The 16,312-nt window shown below is 33.8% G+C and overlaps 1 protein-coding gene across 4 annotated transcripts in view; it reads left to right on the top strand.

The window, feature by feature from the left end:
* Window positions 1-16,312, top strand: part of ITCH (itchy E3 ubiquitin protein ligase) — a 49,256-nt gene that overhangs the window by 16,165 nt on the left and 16,779 nt on the right. For 3 of the 4 annotated variants that reach the window (XM_034414025.3, XM_034414027.3, XM_034414026.3), the window contains exons 2-11: window positions 821-911; window positions 5,601-5,742; window positions 7,373-7,497; window positions 8,588-8,725; window positions 10,922-10,964; window positions 11,779-11,942; window positions 12,858-13,083; window positions 14,119-14,214; window positions 14,897-15,071; window positions 15,763-15,823. In XM_034414025.3, coding sequence (XP_034269916.1) covers window positions 842-911; window positions 5,601-5,742; window positions 7,373-7,497; window positions 8,588-8,725; window positions 10,922-10,964; window positions 11,779-11,942; window positions 12,858-13,083; window positions 14,119-14,214; window positions 14,897-15,071; window positions 15,763-15,823 — 1,240 coding nt within the window. In that variant the 5' untranslated portion in view covers window positions 821-841. The remainder of the gene's footprint in view (window positions 1-820; window positions 912-5,600; window positions 5,743-7,372; window positions 7,498-8,587; window positions 8,726-10,921; window positions 10,965-11,778; window positions 11,943-12,857; window positions 13,084-14,118; window positions 14,215-14,896; window positions 15,072-15,762; window positions 15,824-16,312) is intronic. The other variant, XM_087889223.1, reaches the window with a different exon arrangement.

Here is a 16,312-nt window from a genome sequence, read left to right as displayed (position 1 = left end):
TAAAATGTTTGAATAGTTAATTATTTGGCTGTTGTGAAGGGTTGCTCATTATTGATTTCTGTGAGATATCTTTCAAAACCTATGTGTAACCACTGTAAGAAGTTGATATATTTGAAAATGGAAGAAATGCCACCTACTTTAACTCCTAAAACAACAACCAAAAAAATAATTTATACTGAGCTTTATAGTAGTCTTTCATTTATGTAAATTTGGCCCTCACCATCCTGACATTATTTTTAAGAGATGTAGTGGCTATCTAAATTTTAGGTCAAATACTGTTGTAAAATACAATATGTTGAACTAGGAGGCATAGTGGTCATAAAAATAATCTAGTGATTGTTTTTCTTGAATTTACCTTCCTGGCATTATAGTAATTATTATTCTACTTTATAATTTGCATATCTTTACTTTGTCCCATGTTAAGGCAAATTTATTTTTCTTTCTCCTTTATTTTTACTTATTTATTTATATTTCATGTTTCTAGACTGCCCATATTGCTCCTTTCCTTGCTACTGGTTGTTTTGCTAACAGGCATCTGTCTGGGATAGGACAAAAGAAGACCATTTTTATTATTTACCTTACCAAATACTCAGAGCTATCAGAGCTATTGATAATAATTCTGTTAATAGTCTTAATCACTTTCAGTTAATATTACTACTTCATTTCTGTGTTTTATCAACACATATTCTTTATTGACTGTATGTGCTTCTGGTGCTCCCTGATTTAACCAGTATATATATACATTTGACTGTTCTACCATGTTGCTAAGGAGTGCAGCGTTTGTTCTTAAAATAGTATTTTTATTGAATTTTTTACTTAGGTTCATGTTCCTTCCTATGATATGGCCGGGAATGGGTCAAAATCAGAGTGTATCAGTGGACCAAGTATGAAATCACAGCTTCAGGTAACTGGTAAGTCTGTCTATCAGTCCTGTGGTTTGGTTCAGATATTGTCTCTTTGACAGAGTCACCAAATATGTTCTGTTTCTTTTTTATTGTGTTTGAAAATGTTGCATATTTCATTATATAAAACAACATTAGGCAGCTAACAAATTGATTAATTGATTATGTGCTATCAAATCAGTGTCACTTCCTAGCCACATAATTATTTTCCACGAATTAAACAAATATACAATAATAAAAATGCAAGATTAATAGTCACCAGTGCCATGGTATTATCCTCTCAAGAAAAAAAAAAGCTTGGCTCTCTTTACATCAGGACACAATGCCTGAGGGAAGAGCTATGTCTTAACAGCATTCAGGAAGCAAGAAAGATACAGCTTTCCCTATCTTGGCTTTGTATCTACCCTATTCCATACAGTGGGTGAAGCTATGGTGAAAGCTTGCTTGCTAGATCCCACCAGATGACAACTGCTGCATTCTGGACCATTTGAATTTTTTGGGATGATCTTCAAGGGCAGCCCCATATAGAGAAAGTGTCCCTGGGTTTGGGGTCTCCTGGTTCTAGAGAGTTGTTTTCTTTAACTGTCATTGGGTAGTACTCAATAAAGCTGTTGCACAAATTGTGTGTCCTTCTGGACTTGCCACTCCTAAAGAGCAGATGGCAGTCATGGCTTGGGGTGGGGGGGCTTTATACAAACTCATCTTGTGTACCCATTCCTGGAGGGGGAGGCTCTGCTTATGGTCACTTGATCTCTAGTCACTTTTCATTTGGATTTTGCAATAATCCAAAGTAGAAGTACAGTAGTCCATTGTACTAGAGAAGTACTTGGATATCATTGTGAATATATGCTGTATTCTCTTTTTAAAGTTCGTTCTGTTTTAGAAATATTTTGGAAACACTGCCTGCCTTTTTAAGTACTCATGACTTCTGCATATATTAGGGACTTCTTTAATCAGTTATGACACCAAAGGCAAAAGTTTATACTCTCTATTGGATAGATTTTATTTTCTGAATTAGAAGTTCTGAAGGCAATGCTTTTTTAAAGCAGTTTTTCTTTTTTAAACCTCTTCCATGGAAATTACCATCATTTATATGTTTTTGCTAATATAGCTCTTAGTGTTGGTATGATTTGATCAGATAAGGACAGATTTTGGCCAGAAGAAACTGAAAAAAGATTTGACGTACCATGTGCTATCGGAGCTACTACTATTGTTAACATAATATAGGGATTCCTCAGGTGATTAAAAATATGTACTGAGACGGAAATTCCAAACTAAAAAAAAAATAAAAGTATCTATGAGAAACATAGCGGATATGGAAGTCATCTTGCATTAAAATCCTGCTTAGGAGTATGACTTTGTTGGCCTGCTCTACATGATGACCTACAGAGCTGCATTAGCTAATGGGCACTCATCACTATCAGCTAACGTCGCCATTAGCTAACATTGAACTGTGCTGGCCTATGAGTGCATCAGCCCTCTGGAAAACCTTGAGTGAATGCAAGGGGATGGAAGCAGGCAACGATACCCTCCTTTCTTTTGTGCCCTTGTCCACGCATATTCTATATTCTGCACTAGGGACAGTGCATCTGCATACATTGCAACCCTCGTAAAGAAGTCTTGCTGATAAAAAATATGAATACATTTGGTCAAATGATGTTGGGGCAGAAAGTGAGAGGCCATTTTACCATGCCCTTCCTAGTCTTTCCGAGGACTCTGAAGACATGGCTTTGCCATCATGCTTGGGAATCTGGCTGTGGTGTAGAACCTACTAGATGGCTGTATAAATAGTCCTTGTTTAGTGACTGCCTCCTTTACTGACTGTTCACAGTGACGATACTAATGAAAAAATAACTTTGCAACCAATCCTTGCTTTTACTACCTTCACAAAACTGTAAAGCAAAGGAAAATTGAAGTGAGAGCTGAAATCATTTTTCAGTTACCAACTGTTTTGTTTAACAATCAAGTTGCCAGTCCCAAATGTCTTTGCTAAATGAGGATTACCTGTATGGGTTGTGATGGGTTAATTATACTGTCACCAAATACATTTTCTACCTTTTAATGTTTTTTTATATACAGTATATATACTTACTGTTTTTGTTTAATTTTGTTTACTGTTTCTTCTTGTTTTAATCAGTTGAGCCACAAATCTGAGATTGTTCAGCTGTATTAATTTAAACAAATAAACAAATGGTTTAACATTTCTGAAAAGAAACTTATGTTACGTTGAATATTAATCTTGTGACATAAGCTCAATTTCTTCTTGCTTGACCTAAAAACCACTACTTAGCAGGAGTGTTCTAAATTTGGCAGTGATGACAAAAACTAATGTTCTCTTGCATTTTTGTAATTGAAGTGAGAGACTTGACACTTTTTAAATCAAACTGAGCTCATATAGTGATGTTAATATCAAAGCAAAATGGTTAAGGGGAATGTTAGCTGTTAGCCTCATTCTGTCACTATTATTTTTTATATGTACAATCATGTGAAATTAGATCTAATACTTAGATCTATATATATAATACTTAGAATATATAATACTTATAATAATATAATACTTAGATCTAATACTGACATTGCCCCATTTGACAGAAATAACATCAAGTAGGTGTTTCTTATAACTGTCAACTGGTCTCTGACATTGACTGGAAATATTTTTTCCCATTTCTCCGTATAATTTTTTTTTCAGCAATGTTTGAGGGCTTTCTAGCATCCTGTGTCAGATCACCCCCATAGCTTCTAAGTGAGATTTTTATCCATATTTTGACTTGCCCATTCCAGAAATCCTCCTTCCTTCCTTCCTTCCTTCCTTCCTTCCTTCCTTCCTTCCTTCCTTCCTTCCTTCCTTCCTTCCTTCCTCCCTCCCTCCCTCCCTCCCTCCCTCCCTCCCTCCCTCCCTCATATTGTCACCTTGTGGTGAGATGGGCAGCAGATAAATTTAATAAATATTATTTATTTATTTATTTATTTATTAGTTTGATTTATATGCCGCCCTTCTCCGAAGACTCAGGGTGGCTTACAATGCTTTTAAGCAATAGCCTTCATACTTTTGTATATGGGGCTTTTGGGCCCCCCAAGCAGTGTTCTATTTTATACAAAGTCAGCTTATTGCCCCCACAAACCAGGTCCTCATTTTACCTTACCTCGGAAGGATGGAAGGCTGAGTCAACCTTGAGCCTGGTGAGAATTGAACTCGCAGTAATTGCAGGCAGCTGGCAGCTAAATACTACTTTAACAGTAGTTTAGTCCACTGCACCACCAGGCTCCTAGAGAAAAATAAGCAAGCAAACAAACAAATAAAATTTTGTGATGGTGGGCTTCTCAGGCCCTGATGCAGCAAAACAACCTCTAACTATAACATTTCCACCAACTTGTTTTATAGTTGGTATCAGGTTCTTCTAGTGAAATGCTGTCTTTGTTTTCATTTAGCATTTGTTCTAATACTGTGATCAAATAACTATCTTTGGTTCATCTCTCCAAAGCACATTTTTCTCGAAATTCTGGTTTTTGCCTAGGTGTTCAGGAGCAACTTTTAGTCTTGCCCTGGTGTTTTTTTCTGGATACCAAACGTTTCCTCCTGGCATTTCTTCTAGGTAGATCTAATTGGTACAGGTTCCTTCTAATAATAGATTCATGCATTGTGACATCAGCAGTGGTAAGAGCTACCTGTAGGTCATGTGATGCAATTCTGGGAATCTTAAAGACCTCTTTCAATATCTTACATTCTGCTGTTCTGCTGAACTTGCTTGGACAGACTAGCCTCGGTAGTGGTTTGAAATCTCCATGTCATGTCCACCTGAGCTGAGCTAGCGATAAATATAGCAATGTGCTTACTTTTTCCTCCATGCAGAATTTTCATCTATGTTTATTTAAATTACACAATGGATTATAAAATGTAAATGGTGCATGGTATTCATTGTATTCTATCCCCTTTATCAATATAGTTGAAATGAAGATCAAATATATGTATGTTGAAATGTATTGGAAAAACTCCAAGATTTTAATGGGCTGTATATTTTTCACATGACTATGCTTATTGATATCACTATATACTTTGGGCCTCACTCTCTCTACCCCAACTAACCTCACAGAGTTGTTGTTGGGACAATAAGAGGAGGAAGGTATGTTGAATATGTTCACTGCCTTGAGTTATTTGTAAAATTAATATGGGATACAAATATATACATACATATATACATAGGTACTTTACATTTGTTTACACTTACATTTAAGTTTCTAAGCACCTAAAAATAAGCATAGAACAATTTTTAAATGAAAATAATAGCCTTCAGAAACTCCATAAGAGCTACATATAAAATAAAAAAATGTTCTATACACAAGATAATTTTGACTAATAAGCAACCTATAAATGTCAGAAACTATACATATGTACGTGGGTGGAGTGAATATAAACATATATTAATATTAATTCTCATATTTAGCTTATTCAAATAAAATGCACACTTCAGGAACTATAACATACTTTCCAGCCTCCATTCTAAATAAAGTGTTTATAATCTGTATTATTATGCTGCTATCTGTTTTAAATATTGGACAATCTTTCAGTTTAGGTTTGATCTAGTTCTGCTGTAATAAATGCTTCATTCCTTGACTTAAACAAACTGAATAATATGAAACAATGTGATACCTATCTGCAGGTCATTTTTGACCATGTTGTTCTCTCTCTTATTTTTCAAGTTATTTCGGCAAAGTTGAAAGAAAACAAAAATAAGTGGTTCGGACCCAGCCCATATGTGGAAGTTTGGGTTGATGGTCAGTCAAAGAAGACAGAAAAATGCAACAATACCAACAGTCCAAAATGGAAACAGCATCTTACAGTGTAAGTTTAGAAATATAATTTCATTCTAAGAAAAAATAGAAATACAATCAGATAATATTATGGGATGAATATTGATAATGGAAAAATGCAGTGCTTCTAAAGAAAGAGTATAAATGTTCATGGGCATACAGAATTTTGTTTATTTAAATTTGTTGGATACATTGAAGCACATTTTACCCAGTTTACATAACCTATCAAAAATCTTAGTAATTCCTATTTTCATTAGTCTGAGAGGAAGAACATAATTACTTGCTGCCTAAAAATTCTATTGGTCCCCAAATAAATGGAGAAAATGTCTCCATTTGCGTAGCCTTCTAAACCCAATAAATGCCTGGAGTTCTCAGGCTATATGATGCCATGACGGTCTAAAATAATAAATGAATTTGTTGAAACCTCCTGACCCCAAAGAATAAAACAAATTACTTCATTGGGATTAAATGGGGAAAGAAGTACATACATCAGTATTTACTAAATGTTGATGTGTTTGTCAAAACAATGGCAACCATTACAACTTTATAAAAGAATACCGTTTAATTGGAAATGAAATTAGTTATTTTAAATGGGAACCTTGCTAACTTTTCTATAACTCCTGAAATCCAGGTTTCATGTTAAGTAGTTACTTTCAATTGTCATTTCACATTTACTTTTGATTGATCTTTATTTTTTTCTAACCACAACTGTAGAAAAACATTGACTAACTCTTGCAAATGGAATCAGTATGTTCATAGCTTTCTCTTTAAATTCTTGGCACTTATTGTGCACACTAATCCAAAATTCAGGGAGAGATACTGCCAGGGAAGGTTTTTTTTTTTTTACAAGGAAGTGTCAGAAGAAACATCAATGAATTGTTTCCAGTAACAGCGTACATATCAGTTATCAGTTTAGCATCCATTAAAATAATGGATAAAAATACTGAAAATCAATAAAACAAATATTTCTAGAGATACTTCTAAGATTTTGGATGTTCTACATGTATATTGTGCCAGCAAAAATGCCAAAACATTTCAAGAAAAGCCAAATCCAGGAATGATCAATACTGTAATAGTTTGTTGCATGATCTGTAGGTATTGGACATTATAGTTTGCAGAAATTTATCTCCTTTCAGTTCAATTAAAGGCCAAAATTAACAAAGTACATTTCAGTTTAAGCAAAGCAAATGTCAAAACCTTAACAGTTTTTTTGACATAATATTATTGGCTGCTAAGAAAAAGAAGCAGTCCACTGGAATGACTTCTAGAGTAAGGTAAACAGTTGTAGGAAGAAAAAAACTCAAAATTACTCATTATATTGTTTTGAAATAACTAAACTAAGACTCAGATTTGTATGTTGGATTATATCCCACACTGAATATTCCCACAGTTGTTTGATATTTTCTTTCAGAAAATGTTTGATCAGCAGCTGGAAATACTAGTATAAATATGCCTAATGTATGTAAAATAATCTAAACATTAAAAAGAAAGTTAACATAGTAAAGCGACTAGCACTTTGATTACAGTTCATATTTCACCTAAAAACTCCAGCCTTCAAAATTTTAAACTATTAGCAACTTTTTTCAAAGTTGTGTGGTATTTTGATACATAATTTAAATGAAGGAAAGATAAGTAGTTTGATATTGCTTCTGCTTCTTTAGAATTGTCTCCCCTGTTAGCAAACTACATTTTCGCGTATGGAGTCACCAGACATTGAAGTCAGATATCTTACTTGGAACTGCCACTCTAGATATTCAGGAGAAACTAAAAGCAAATAATATGAAACGTAAGTATGTAGCAACAAATTACTGAAAATTATATACTTTTACATACATGGAGCCCTCTTTAAAAAAAATATAACAGCATAGCTATGTCTGATACAGGCATGCCGATAATTTCAAAATTAAAACAATTGAATTCGAAATAATCTGTTTGGAGATAAAAACAATTCTTTCAGGTTCAAATTGGGTTATCTATACATTCTGGAAATATTTTTGAACTTGAACCAATTATGTTCTGAGTTCTAAATTAGGGCCAATTCAGAAGGAGCAATTGTCTGAAGACCTTGTGAGCAATCTCAAGTCCTCTCCTTGCCTGGAGAGGAATTATAATGAGCCAGTCTATTAGTTGGCTCTTCATTCTATTGTGGTTATCAGCTTCACTTTTAGCAAAGCCATCTTCAGTTTGCCATTTCTTCCCTGGAAAGATGTTCCCAATTTTATAATCTTTGTATATATTTGAAACTGTTGGTCTAATGTCAATAGTGATGTCATTTCTTAGATTTTAAACAATGCCATTCTAATTCATTCTCGACACTTTGAAATGCACATTAATGTATGGTGATGTTTCTAAGGGATGTTGATACTTAAAATTATACAGAAATAAATGAGTTGAAATAAGAAAATTATTTGCAAAGAACTCTGATTTTTTTTTTATCATATTAGTCGAGTGATTTGACTGGAAATCCTATTTTAAAATACAGCAGCAAAAACTTTTGCAGGAAGCTTTGCTGCTGAATTGCCCATTCAGTTAAAAATCTGCTGTACCACATTTGAAAAACATTTGTGGTCCTCTTGGTGAATGTCAAAATATCTAAGCCTTTTTCAGTTGGTGCAATAATGAAACAAATGTAAGAGCTCATTTCATCAATGTGATTTATTTCCATAGACTATTGAAAAATGTGTGGTACAATAAGGGCTGATATAAAGATAAACGTGAAAAAATAGGAAAGGAGTATTGAATTACAATTAACACTATCAGCAACCCTTTAAAATGCATATATGGGGGATTTAAATATTTTGTTAACAAGTCTAACCCATTTGCTTAGCTTTAAGCAATTAAAACATTTTAATAGACTATTTCTGTTTTTTATATAGTTGAGGAAGTGATTGTGAACATGGATCTTATTGGTGACAAAGAACCAGCTGATGGAATTGGAGAGTTGTCTGTCTGTCTAGATGGTATGCAGGTGGATCCCGAGCTTCTGACTAATGGTGATGCCTCAAGCATAAGAAGTGAGTAATATTTTCCTATAGAGTATCTATGACACATAAACAAAGCCCTCAATACTCTGAGGTATTTCCTGTGAGAAAAGTTTGTTGAAACCATAGATACTCTTCCCTTATGCTTTCAATATCTTGCCAGAACAATTCTATTTTTAAATAGCATAATTTTAAATAAACTATATATTATTGCAATGAACATGATGACTTAAAGTCTTAGTTACCAGACAATCTTAACCCTGCTTGGGATACTAAGGTGTTTTGGTTAGAGGCCCAGTCCTTTGGAATAGCCCCCCTCCCAAAAAATAATCTTGGACTTGCCTCTTCCTTTAATATCATTCCCAAAAGTAGGAAAGACAAAAACTGTTCCAGAGGCATTTGGAAGTTATTTGCCATCAATTATTTATTACTGCCGTGTTGTGGTTTCATGTTCCAGATTGGATCATGATGTCAAGATTTTAAAAATTAGATTTTATCATTTTAAACTATTTAAATTTATCAGGTATGTTTTTATTGTATAATTGCTGACAATACTGTTGGTGTTTTAATTGTTGACTTTTGTTAAGTCCCTGACAGATTTGGAGGCATACAAATGTAATAAATAATATTCAGAATTAGTAATGTCTAGAGTAACCAGAAAACCAGCCAGTTTCTGGACAAACAACCATTATGGGTTGATAGGGTTCGGTTTCAGATTCTTACAAGCCTCCACTCTGCCAGGCTTTCAAGATTCTGCTGTTAATCTTTATAAACAGAGTTCCAGTATTCCATTCAGTTTCTGTTTCCTGATGTGGTTGACCTCAGATGATTGACACTGAGATTCTAGTCTTAAATATAAATTCTTGTGTTCAGCCATCTGTAGAGCAGGAAGCCATGGTGTCGCAAAGGATCAGCAGCATCCCCCTTTCTAACTTTTGATTTGTGACCACTGAAGTATGAAAAAAATGGCCCAGATACTTTGTATATGTGTTAAGCTCCTTTTTAATAGCAGAAGAGTAGTGACAGTAATTCAGTTTGTTAGTTAATTACTTCTAGATATTTTTCTCAAACTGCTGTATACTGCATACATCCATCATATTTTGCTGGTATTGTAAAGCTCTGCCTGCTCTGTGGTCGGGAATCGGTCCTCATTGTTGTCAGCTCTTAGTGGATTTTATCTCACCAAAGTTTTCTTATCATAATCAATTTATTTTCCTTTGAATTTTTTTTTCTACCTTAAGCCTTTGATAATATTTCTAATAAAAAACCTACTTTTTACTTTTACTGGGAGACTGTTTTTCTTCTTGTGACCCTTTAGAAGTGTTGACCTATATCACCTTTTCAATTTGCATTGACCGTAGGCACATGAACTAGGAATTAAAAGAATGTAGTCCAAGATATCAAAAGGCAACGGGTTGGAGAAAAATGTATTAGACCTTATATAGCAGTTCATCATTCACAGAATTTTTTCTCAAAAATAATTTTTTGATTCTGTGTTAGAAACATCACATCATTTCTCATTATTTATTTGATATTTATTTAATCTCATCAAGTTTTATTTTTATGTATGAAGCCCAAAATAGCTAATCAAAAAATCCAGGCAAATAAGAGTTGTCTTTTTTAATAGCAGAAGAGTATTTAATAGCAAAGAGATAACATGGACAGGTGACCTCCCTGTGGAGTTAATTTCAAAAATGTTGCTTCATCAAAAAAATACACTAACCATTGTTCCATTTTTTCCCCCATTTTAGAAATAACTTTCTAGACTGTGTTATCCATAGCCTTTAGTCTTCCTGCAAATGTCAGTTGTTTATTTTCAGGTATCATCAATATATATTTTAATCAAAAGCAAGCAATGGTATCTACAAACTCCCTGTCTTTTCTGATTTTAATTTATATAAAATTATAGAACTCTCTTTCCCTCTTCTTAGCTTCCTAAAAAGCTTGCCTGATTTGGGGGTTACGGTTAGGGTTCAGAACAACACCGAAGGGATAATGAGGGCTTAAGTGAAAGGAGCTATTGCTGAAAATTGCCAGCCTCCTCTGTTGCTCAGCTAAGAATGTTTCCTGGTTCTGGGTTCGTCTGTTTTGGTGGGACAACTATGGTCCCACTTTATCATATATTTAATGTCGATATTTAGGTGCATAAAATTGCCTGGTATAATTATGTAATGTTTATATCTTTTTAGTGTGATGAATGTTGTAAATTTGTATTGCCTTATGTTTAAGGTCCTGACCAAAATGATGGCTCCAAAGCAAAAAATGAAACAAGGTAAGGTGGTTTCAGTTGTATCTTACCATGAGTTCTAGATGATTGCTGGCCTAGCTATAATTGACTCAGCATAAATACATTTAAAATTTGTATTTAAATATGTATTTAAAGTCAATGGAGTAATTCAGAAAGACTAAACAGAGAGCAGATAAATATAAACTGATTCAATGACACAGTTTAATATCTGGTGAATTGTATCTATGTTCTAATGCCATAAAATCCTTTCTCATCTTTCAGCAATATGCTGTCAGAATTATTCATGTCACTCTGGCTATATGAAATCAAATACTACATACCATAATGATCTACACTGACTTCCTGCCTATTCGAGGATCCTATGCAGGCAGCTCATCCAAACATCTCCATGGTGTTGCCCCACCCAAGTGTTTTTGATCCCATTCCATTATTTCTTTTAACATCCATTGTAGTATCTCAGGCAAAATGAGATACATTTTCCAGACACTATCTTTTCCCTTTGATATCTCTTATGTCAAGAATTGAAACCTGCCCTTATTGAAATTTCACCTTTTTCATGAAGTTTTTACAACATACCTGCATATTTTTTACCTGTTTTGCTCTCCTTCCCCTTTTTCAAAGCAAAATGATAAGAGCTATTATCTTCATTGTGGGGACAGTGGGCATTGTCAAAAGGGAACGTTGGAGGTCAGCATATAACTCTGCAATAACTTCAGTGATCCTTTACCCTGTTATATAGCACAGTATGTAGTATTTGATTTGGAAATTTAACTCCCCCTTTTTATCTAAATGCCAACTTCAAGTTTCAAGGATAAATTGTGTTTTCCTTTCTATTAAGGTGTGGCAGTGTTGACAGTTGTGAGACTGCTGTTTCCAGTGAAAACAAGGGGGCTAATACCAGTGACTCTCCATTAATTGCAAATGGTGGCTTCAAGCCTTCTAGGCCTCCCAGGCCCTCTCGACCACCTCCACCCACCCCGCGTAGGCCTTCAGCTCCAGTTGGTATGTGAATATCAATATGAGATAAGTTTTCAAATTCTCTTGAGTTCAGAGTTTATTTTATTTATGACTGTTGTCAGGAGTTCGTTCCTGATCGGTTCAAGATTGACTCAGCTTTCCATCCTTCTGAGGTTGGTAAAATGAAGACCCAGATTATTGGGGACAATATGCTGACATTTGTAAATTGCTCAGAGAAGCATCTAAAGCACTATGGAGCAGTATATAAATCTAAGTGCTATTGCTATTGTTTACCCTCTGCACTATTTAACTTTCTGACTTTCAGGAAAACATTCTCAAACTATATAAAGAAAAGTTTACAATGCTAAGACATGTTTGATTAAAGTTTGGAAGATTTCACCATATTTATATAATATTTTTTACATACTGAAATAAATAAATAAATAAATAAATAAATAAATAAATAAATAAATAAATAAATAAATAAATAAATAAATAAATTTATTTATTCACTCACTCACTCACTCACTCACTCACTCACTCACTCACTTATATGAACCCTCCCCAAATCTGGCTTTGAAAATTTATGTATTTATATATTTCCCCCTGCAAATGTGAATATTTTCATTAAAGACTACCAAATTTTTGTGATCAAGAGAACGAGAACTTTTATCCCGAATTGTTCATCTTAATTTTCTGAAACTACAGTTTCTCTGAAATGGAATTGTTTAACTGGGAGCTACTTTTTCAAAACAATTGATCCCCAATTTTTAATGTCATGTTATAAATGAATTTTGATATTTAAGTATTTTCTAAAAGGCTTTTTTACAAGACCATTCTTAATCAAAAAAGTCTAATAATGCTACTATTATCATGTACCATGTAGAAACCTACAGGCTTTCTCTGATGTATCAAAGTAAAAGTAATCATTGCCTTCTTTCCAATCTATATTCTCTGCAGCATGTGTCAATGGCCCTTCTTCCACAGAATCAGAAGCAGCTAATAAAGAAACTGTGCCAACCGCAAGCACTTCAGCAGCAGAACCAAGTTCTGATGGAGGAACTGCAGGGACAGCTCTTCCTGCAACATCTCCTGTAGCTACACCACCCATATGCAGACAAGTTCAGCCAGCAACTCCCATTTCACAGCCCCATCCTACAGTTAGCCAAGGTCCTCTTCCACCTGGGCAAGTGTTCACTGTTGTTCAATTCTGTATTACAAGTAGTTTTGTAGCTTAGCATCTTTTCCTCTGAAAGACAGCACTTTCTTGCATCTCTTTCATGCCTGAAATCACCCAAAATATGATTTGTATACTCAGAAATATAATTCTGCCACCTATAAACCAGTTTTTAAAGTTCTTTATGAAATCTCATATAATGACACAAATATCAAAATTCCTATAGCAATGAATGTTGAATGCAGCACCAAAACAAGATAGCTGATATAAGTCCAGCTAAGCAGGTACACTGGTGGAAAAATATGGTTTTAATTAAAATGATATTGTTTCTAACATATCATTAGAAATTATTGGGAAATATGAACTAGTGTGGCTCTTTTCCCAGTGGTGCAACCCTACTAGGTCATCATAAATTCTTGTTCTCAAGTTAATGTGATATAGTAAAGATAAAATTGTCTAGATCTAAATGGTCTGCTTATTATTAGAAGGATTGTAGTCTAACACTTGAATATATGCTGCAAAAATATGAATAAAATAGAATTCATTGGAATGACAAGCAGGTTTTGTTCTGCTTCTCCCAAAACTTAAAATGTGATGGGAAATGGGTACTGTCAAAGCACTAGATCATAGAGATAGTGATTCAGATCCTAATTGCCAAATTAAGATGGGTGGTTGATCCAAAATTCTTAGCCTACAATAGTTTACAGAATTACTATGAGGTTAAAATGAGAAATTCCATGTTTGCCACTCTAAATATTTGAATTAAAAAACAGACAGTTCAAACGTGATAAATATTTTTAATCCAGGAAATTCGTGAAATTGCAAATTGTTGAAGAATTTTGTTTATCAGGGATTGCACTATAGTAATAGCAGGTTTACAAATGTGAAATGAAAGTAAGCCTTTGGTTTGTATAATGTCTATATATGAAGAAAATGCACTTATTATATATTGCAGTTGTAGAGGGATTAAGAAGCCACTTTCAAATAAGCAACAAGATGAAGGTATTTGAATAAATTCACACGTGACAGTTTATTTTTTTCCAGGTGGGAACAAAGAGTGGATCAGCATGGCCGGGTGTATTATGTAGATCATGTAGAAAAAAGAACAACATGGGATAGGCCAGAGCCTCTTCCTCCAGGGTGAGCAATTCTCAATACATTAACTCATGGATTGTTTTTTGCTAGCTTGTTATTGCTTTGGGAGTTATATGTTTTAATAATTTTGAATGTTGTTGTTGTAGATCTAGAAATTTGGGACATTCCCAAGCAGTTGTAAAAGAACCTATAGGTATAAATTCAGCATTGTTAAGTTTGCTCTACTGCCCCTACGTTTTTTCTGGTTCAGTAGATAAGAAAGCAATCAAATCCCATTTTTCATATACTAACATATTTATTAAAAATATATGATACACTTGAATAATTTAAAAAGAAAAGCCTTATTTTTGCTATTAAAGACAAGGTAGACATGAATAAATAAAGTGTAGATGCTTTAATCAAAATGCTGGAATTGAGAAATAGAATGGCATAGGGATAGAATTAAAGATAATCTACCCTTTCCTCAATGTTTCAGTAAAATTGAGGAATTATTTTGCTTGGCCCATTTTATTTATTTGTGTGTAGATTTATATCCTGGCTTTCATTCAGGACCTCCAAGTGGCAAACATAAAGCTCCCTATTTGTGTGTGTGTGTGTGTGTGTGTGTGTGTGTGTGTGTGTCTTTTATACTGCATGCATTCTCCATTCTCTTTCTGTTTTTATCTGATTGCTATGTACTTTGTGATCTCTGCTGCTTTCATTTAAATATATCGCCCTTGTTTTTTAGTTGGGAGCGCCGAGTAGATAACATGGGACGGATTTATTATGTTGACCATTTCACCAGAACAACGACTTGGCAACGACCAACTCTGGAATCTGTCCGTAATTATGAGCAATGGCAACTTCAGCGTAGCCAGCTTCAAGGAGCTATGCAGCAATTTAACCAGAGGTTCATATATGGGGTGAGAACACTGAAGAATGAGTTGCAAATCAAATCTAACAGATACATTAGCACACCACCATCTAATGAAAATTAAGAATTGAGAGAACACTATATTAATTAATTTCTATTTAGAATCCATTAAGTTTCCAAAAACAAAGCAGTACAATAAAAATTTAAATGTAATTTGATTGATGTATATAGAAATTACTGTTTTTCCTTCTTACATAGTTTTGGAAAATTACTTCTGCTTACAATATTATTTTGAATAATTCTTTACTTCAGAGGATTATGGCTTAGATATTTCAGACTAAGTTTTATGTCTTTCTTAGAACAGTACAAATAATGTTTAGTCCAGTATAGAGATTATGATCATAATTCATTCAAGAAAGACATTCACATTGGCAATATTTCATTGGATTTGCAGAATTTCACCTGAACTCAGTCTTATTTTGTAAAGTTACCCCTTGAGTTTTGCACTTCATGTATTGTATTAATTTTGTTTATAAAGACACCTAAAGATGACTTGGTGAGTTTCTTATCTCCTGCTAGAAAATCTTAGCCAGTGTTGGGACCTTTTAACTCTTAATAAACATATAATCTAAACTTACTGTCTTGAAAGAGAAATCTTGCTTTAAAATGATATATGCATAGCACAGATTTTACATCAATTTAATTAATGGTTATTAAGATGTGCCTTCTTCTGATTATAGAATCAAGACTTCACACAGAATAAAGAATTTGATCCTCTTGGTCCCTTGCCACATGGATGGGGTAAGATATTTTTAAGTTCTAGTTTCTATTATCACTTATTTGGAATTTATTCTTACTCATTTCATTTAGTAATCACTGGGATATTTTTTTCTTATCTGACATTCATGACTCCAAAGTTTACATGCGGTAGCACTGAGATGCATAAGCCGTATAAAATATTGTTTTCATTTATGGAGTTAATGCATAATGTCAATTTGTTTTTACTACTTTACATGCAGAACTGCATAATTGTTTAAAATCTGGAATCGGGATTTGACCTTTATTAAGAGATAAACAGTGAGCAGGATGTATCCTGCTGAAGGGGCATTACTCAAAAAAAAAATGAGGCCTATTTTTTTTCTGAAAGTAAATTTACTCTTTGTTGCTCTTGCACTTGCACCTTATAAAGATGATTTAAGTTTGTAGATCAATTTAAATACTTCATCTACATAACTATTATAGAAGACCATATTTTCAGGTAAGATTAAGATTAAAACCAAGTGATTTCAA

The sequence above is a fragment of the Pantherophis guttatus genome, chromosome 3 (assembly GCF_059756535.1).
Source record: "Pantherophis guttatus breed Tessera chromosome 3, ASM5975653v1, whole genome shotgun sequence".
Classification (NCBI taxonomy): domain Eukaryota; kingdom Metazoa; phylum Chordata; class Lepidosauria; order Squamata; family Colubridae; genus Pantherophis; species Pantherophis guttatus.
This window is presented reverse-complemented; position numbering and strand designations above follow the sequence as displayed.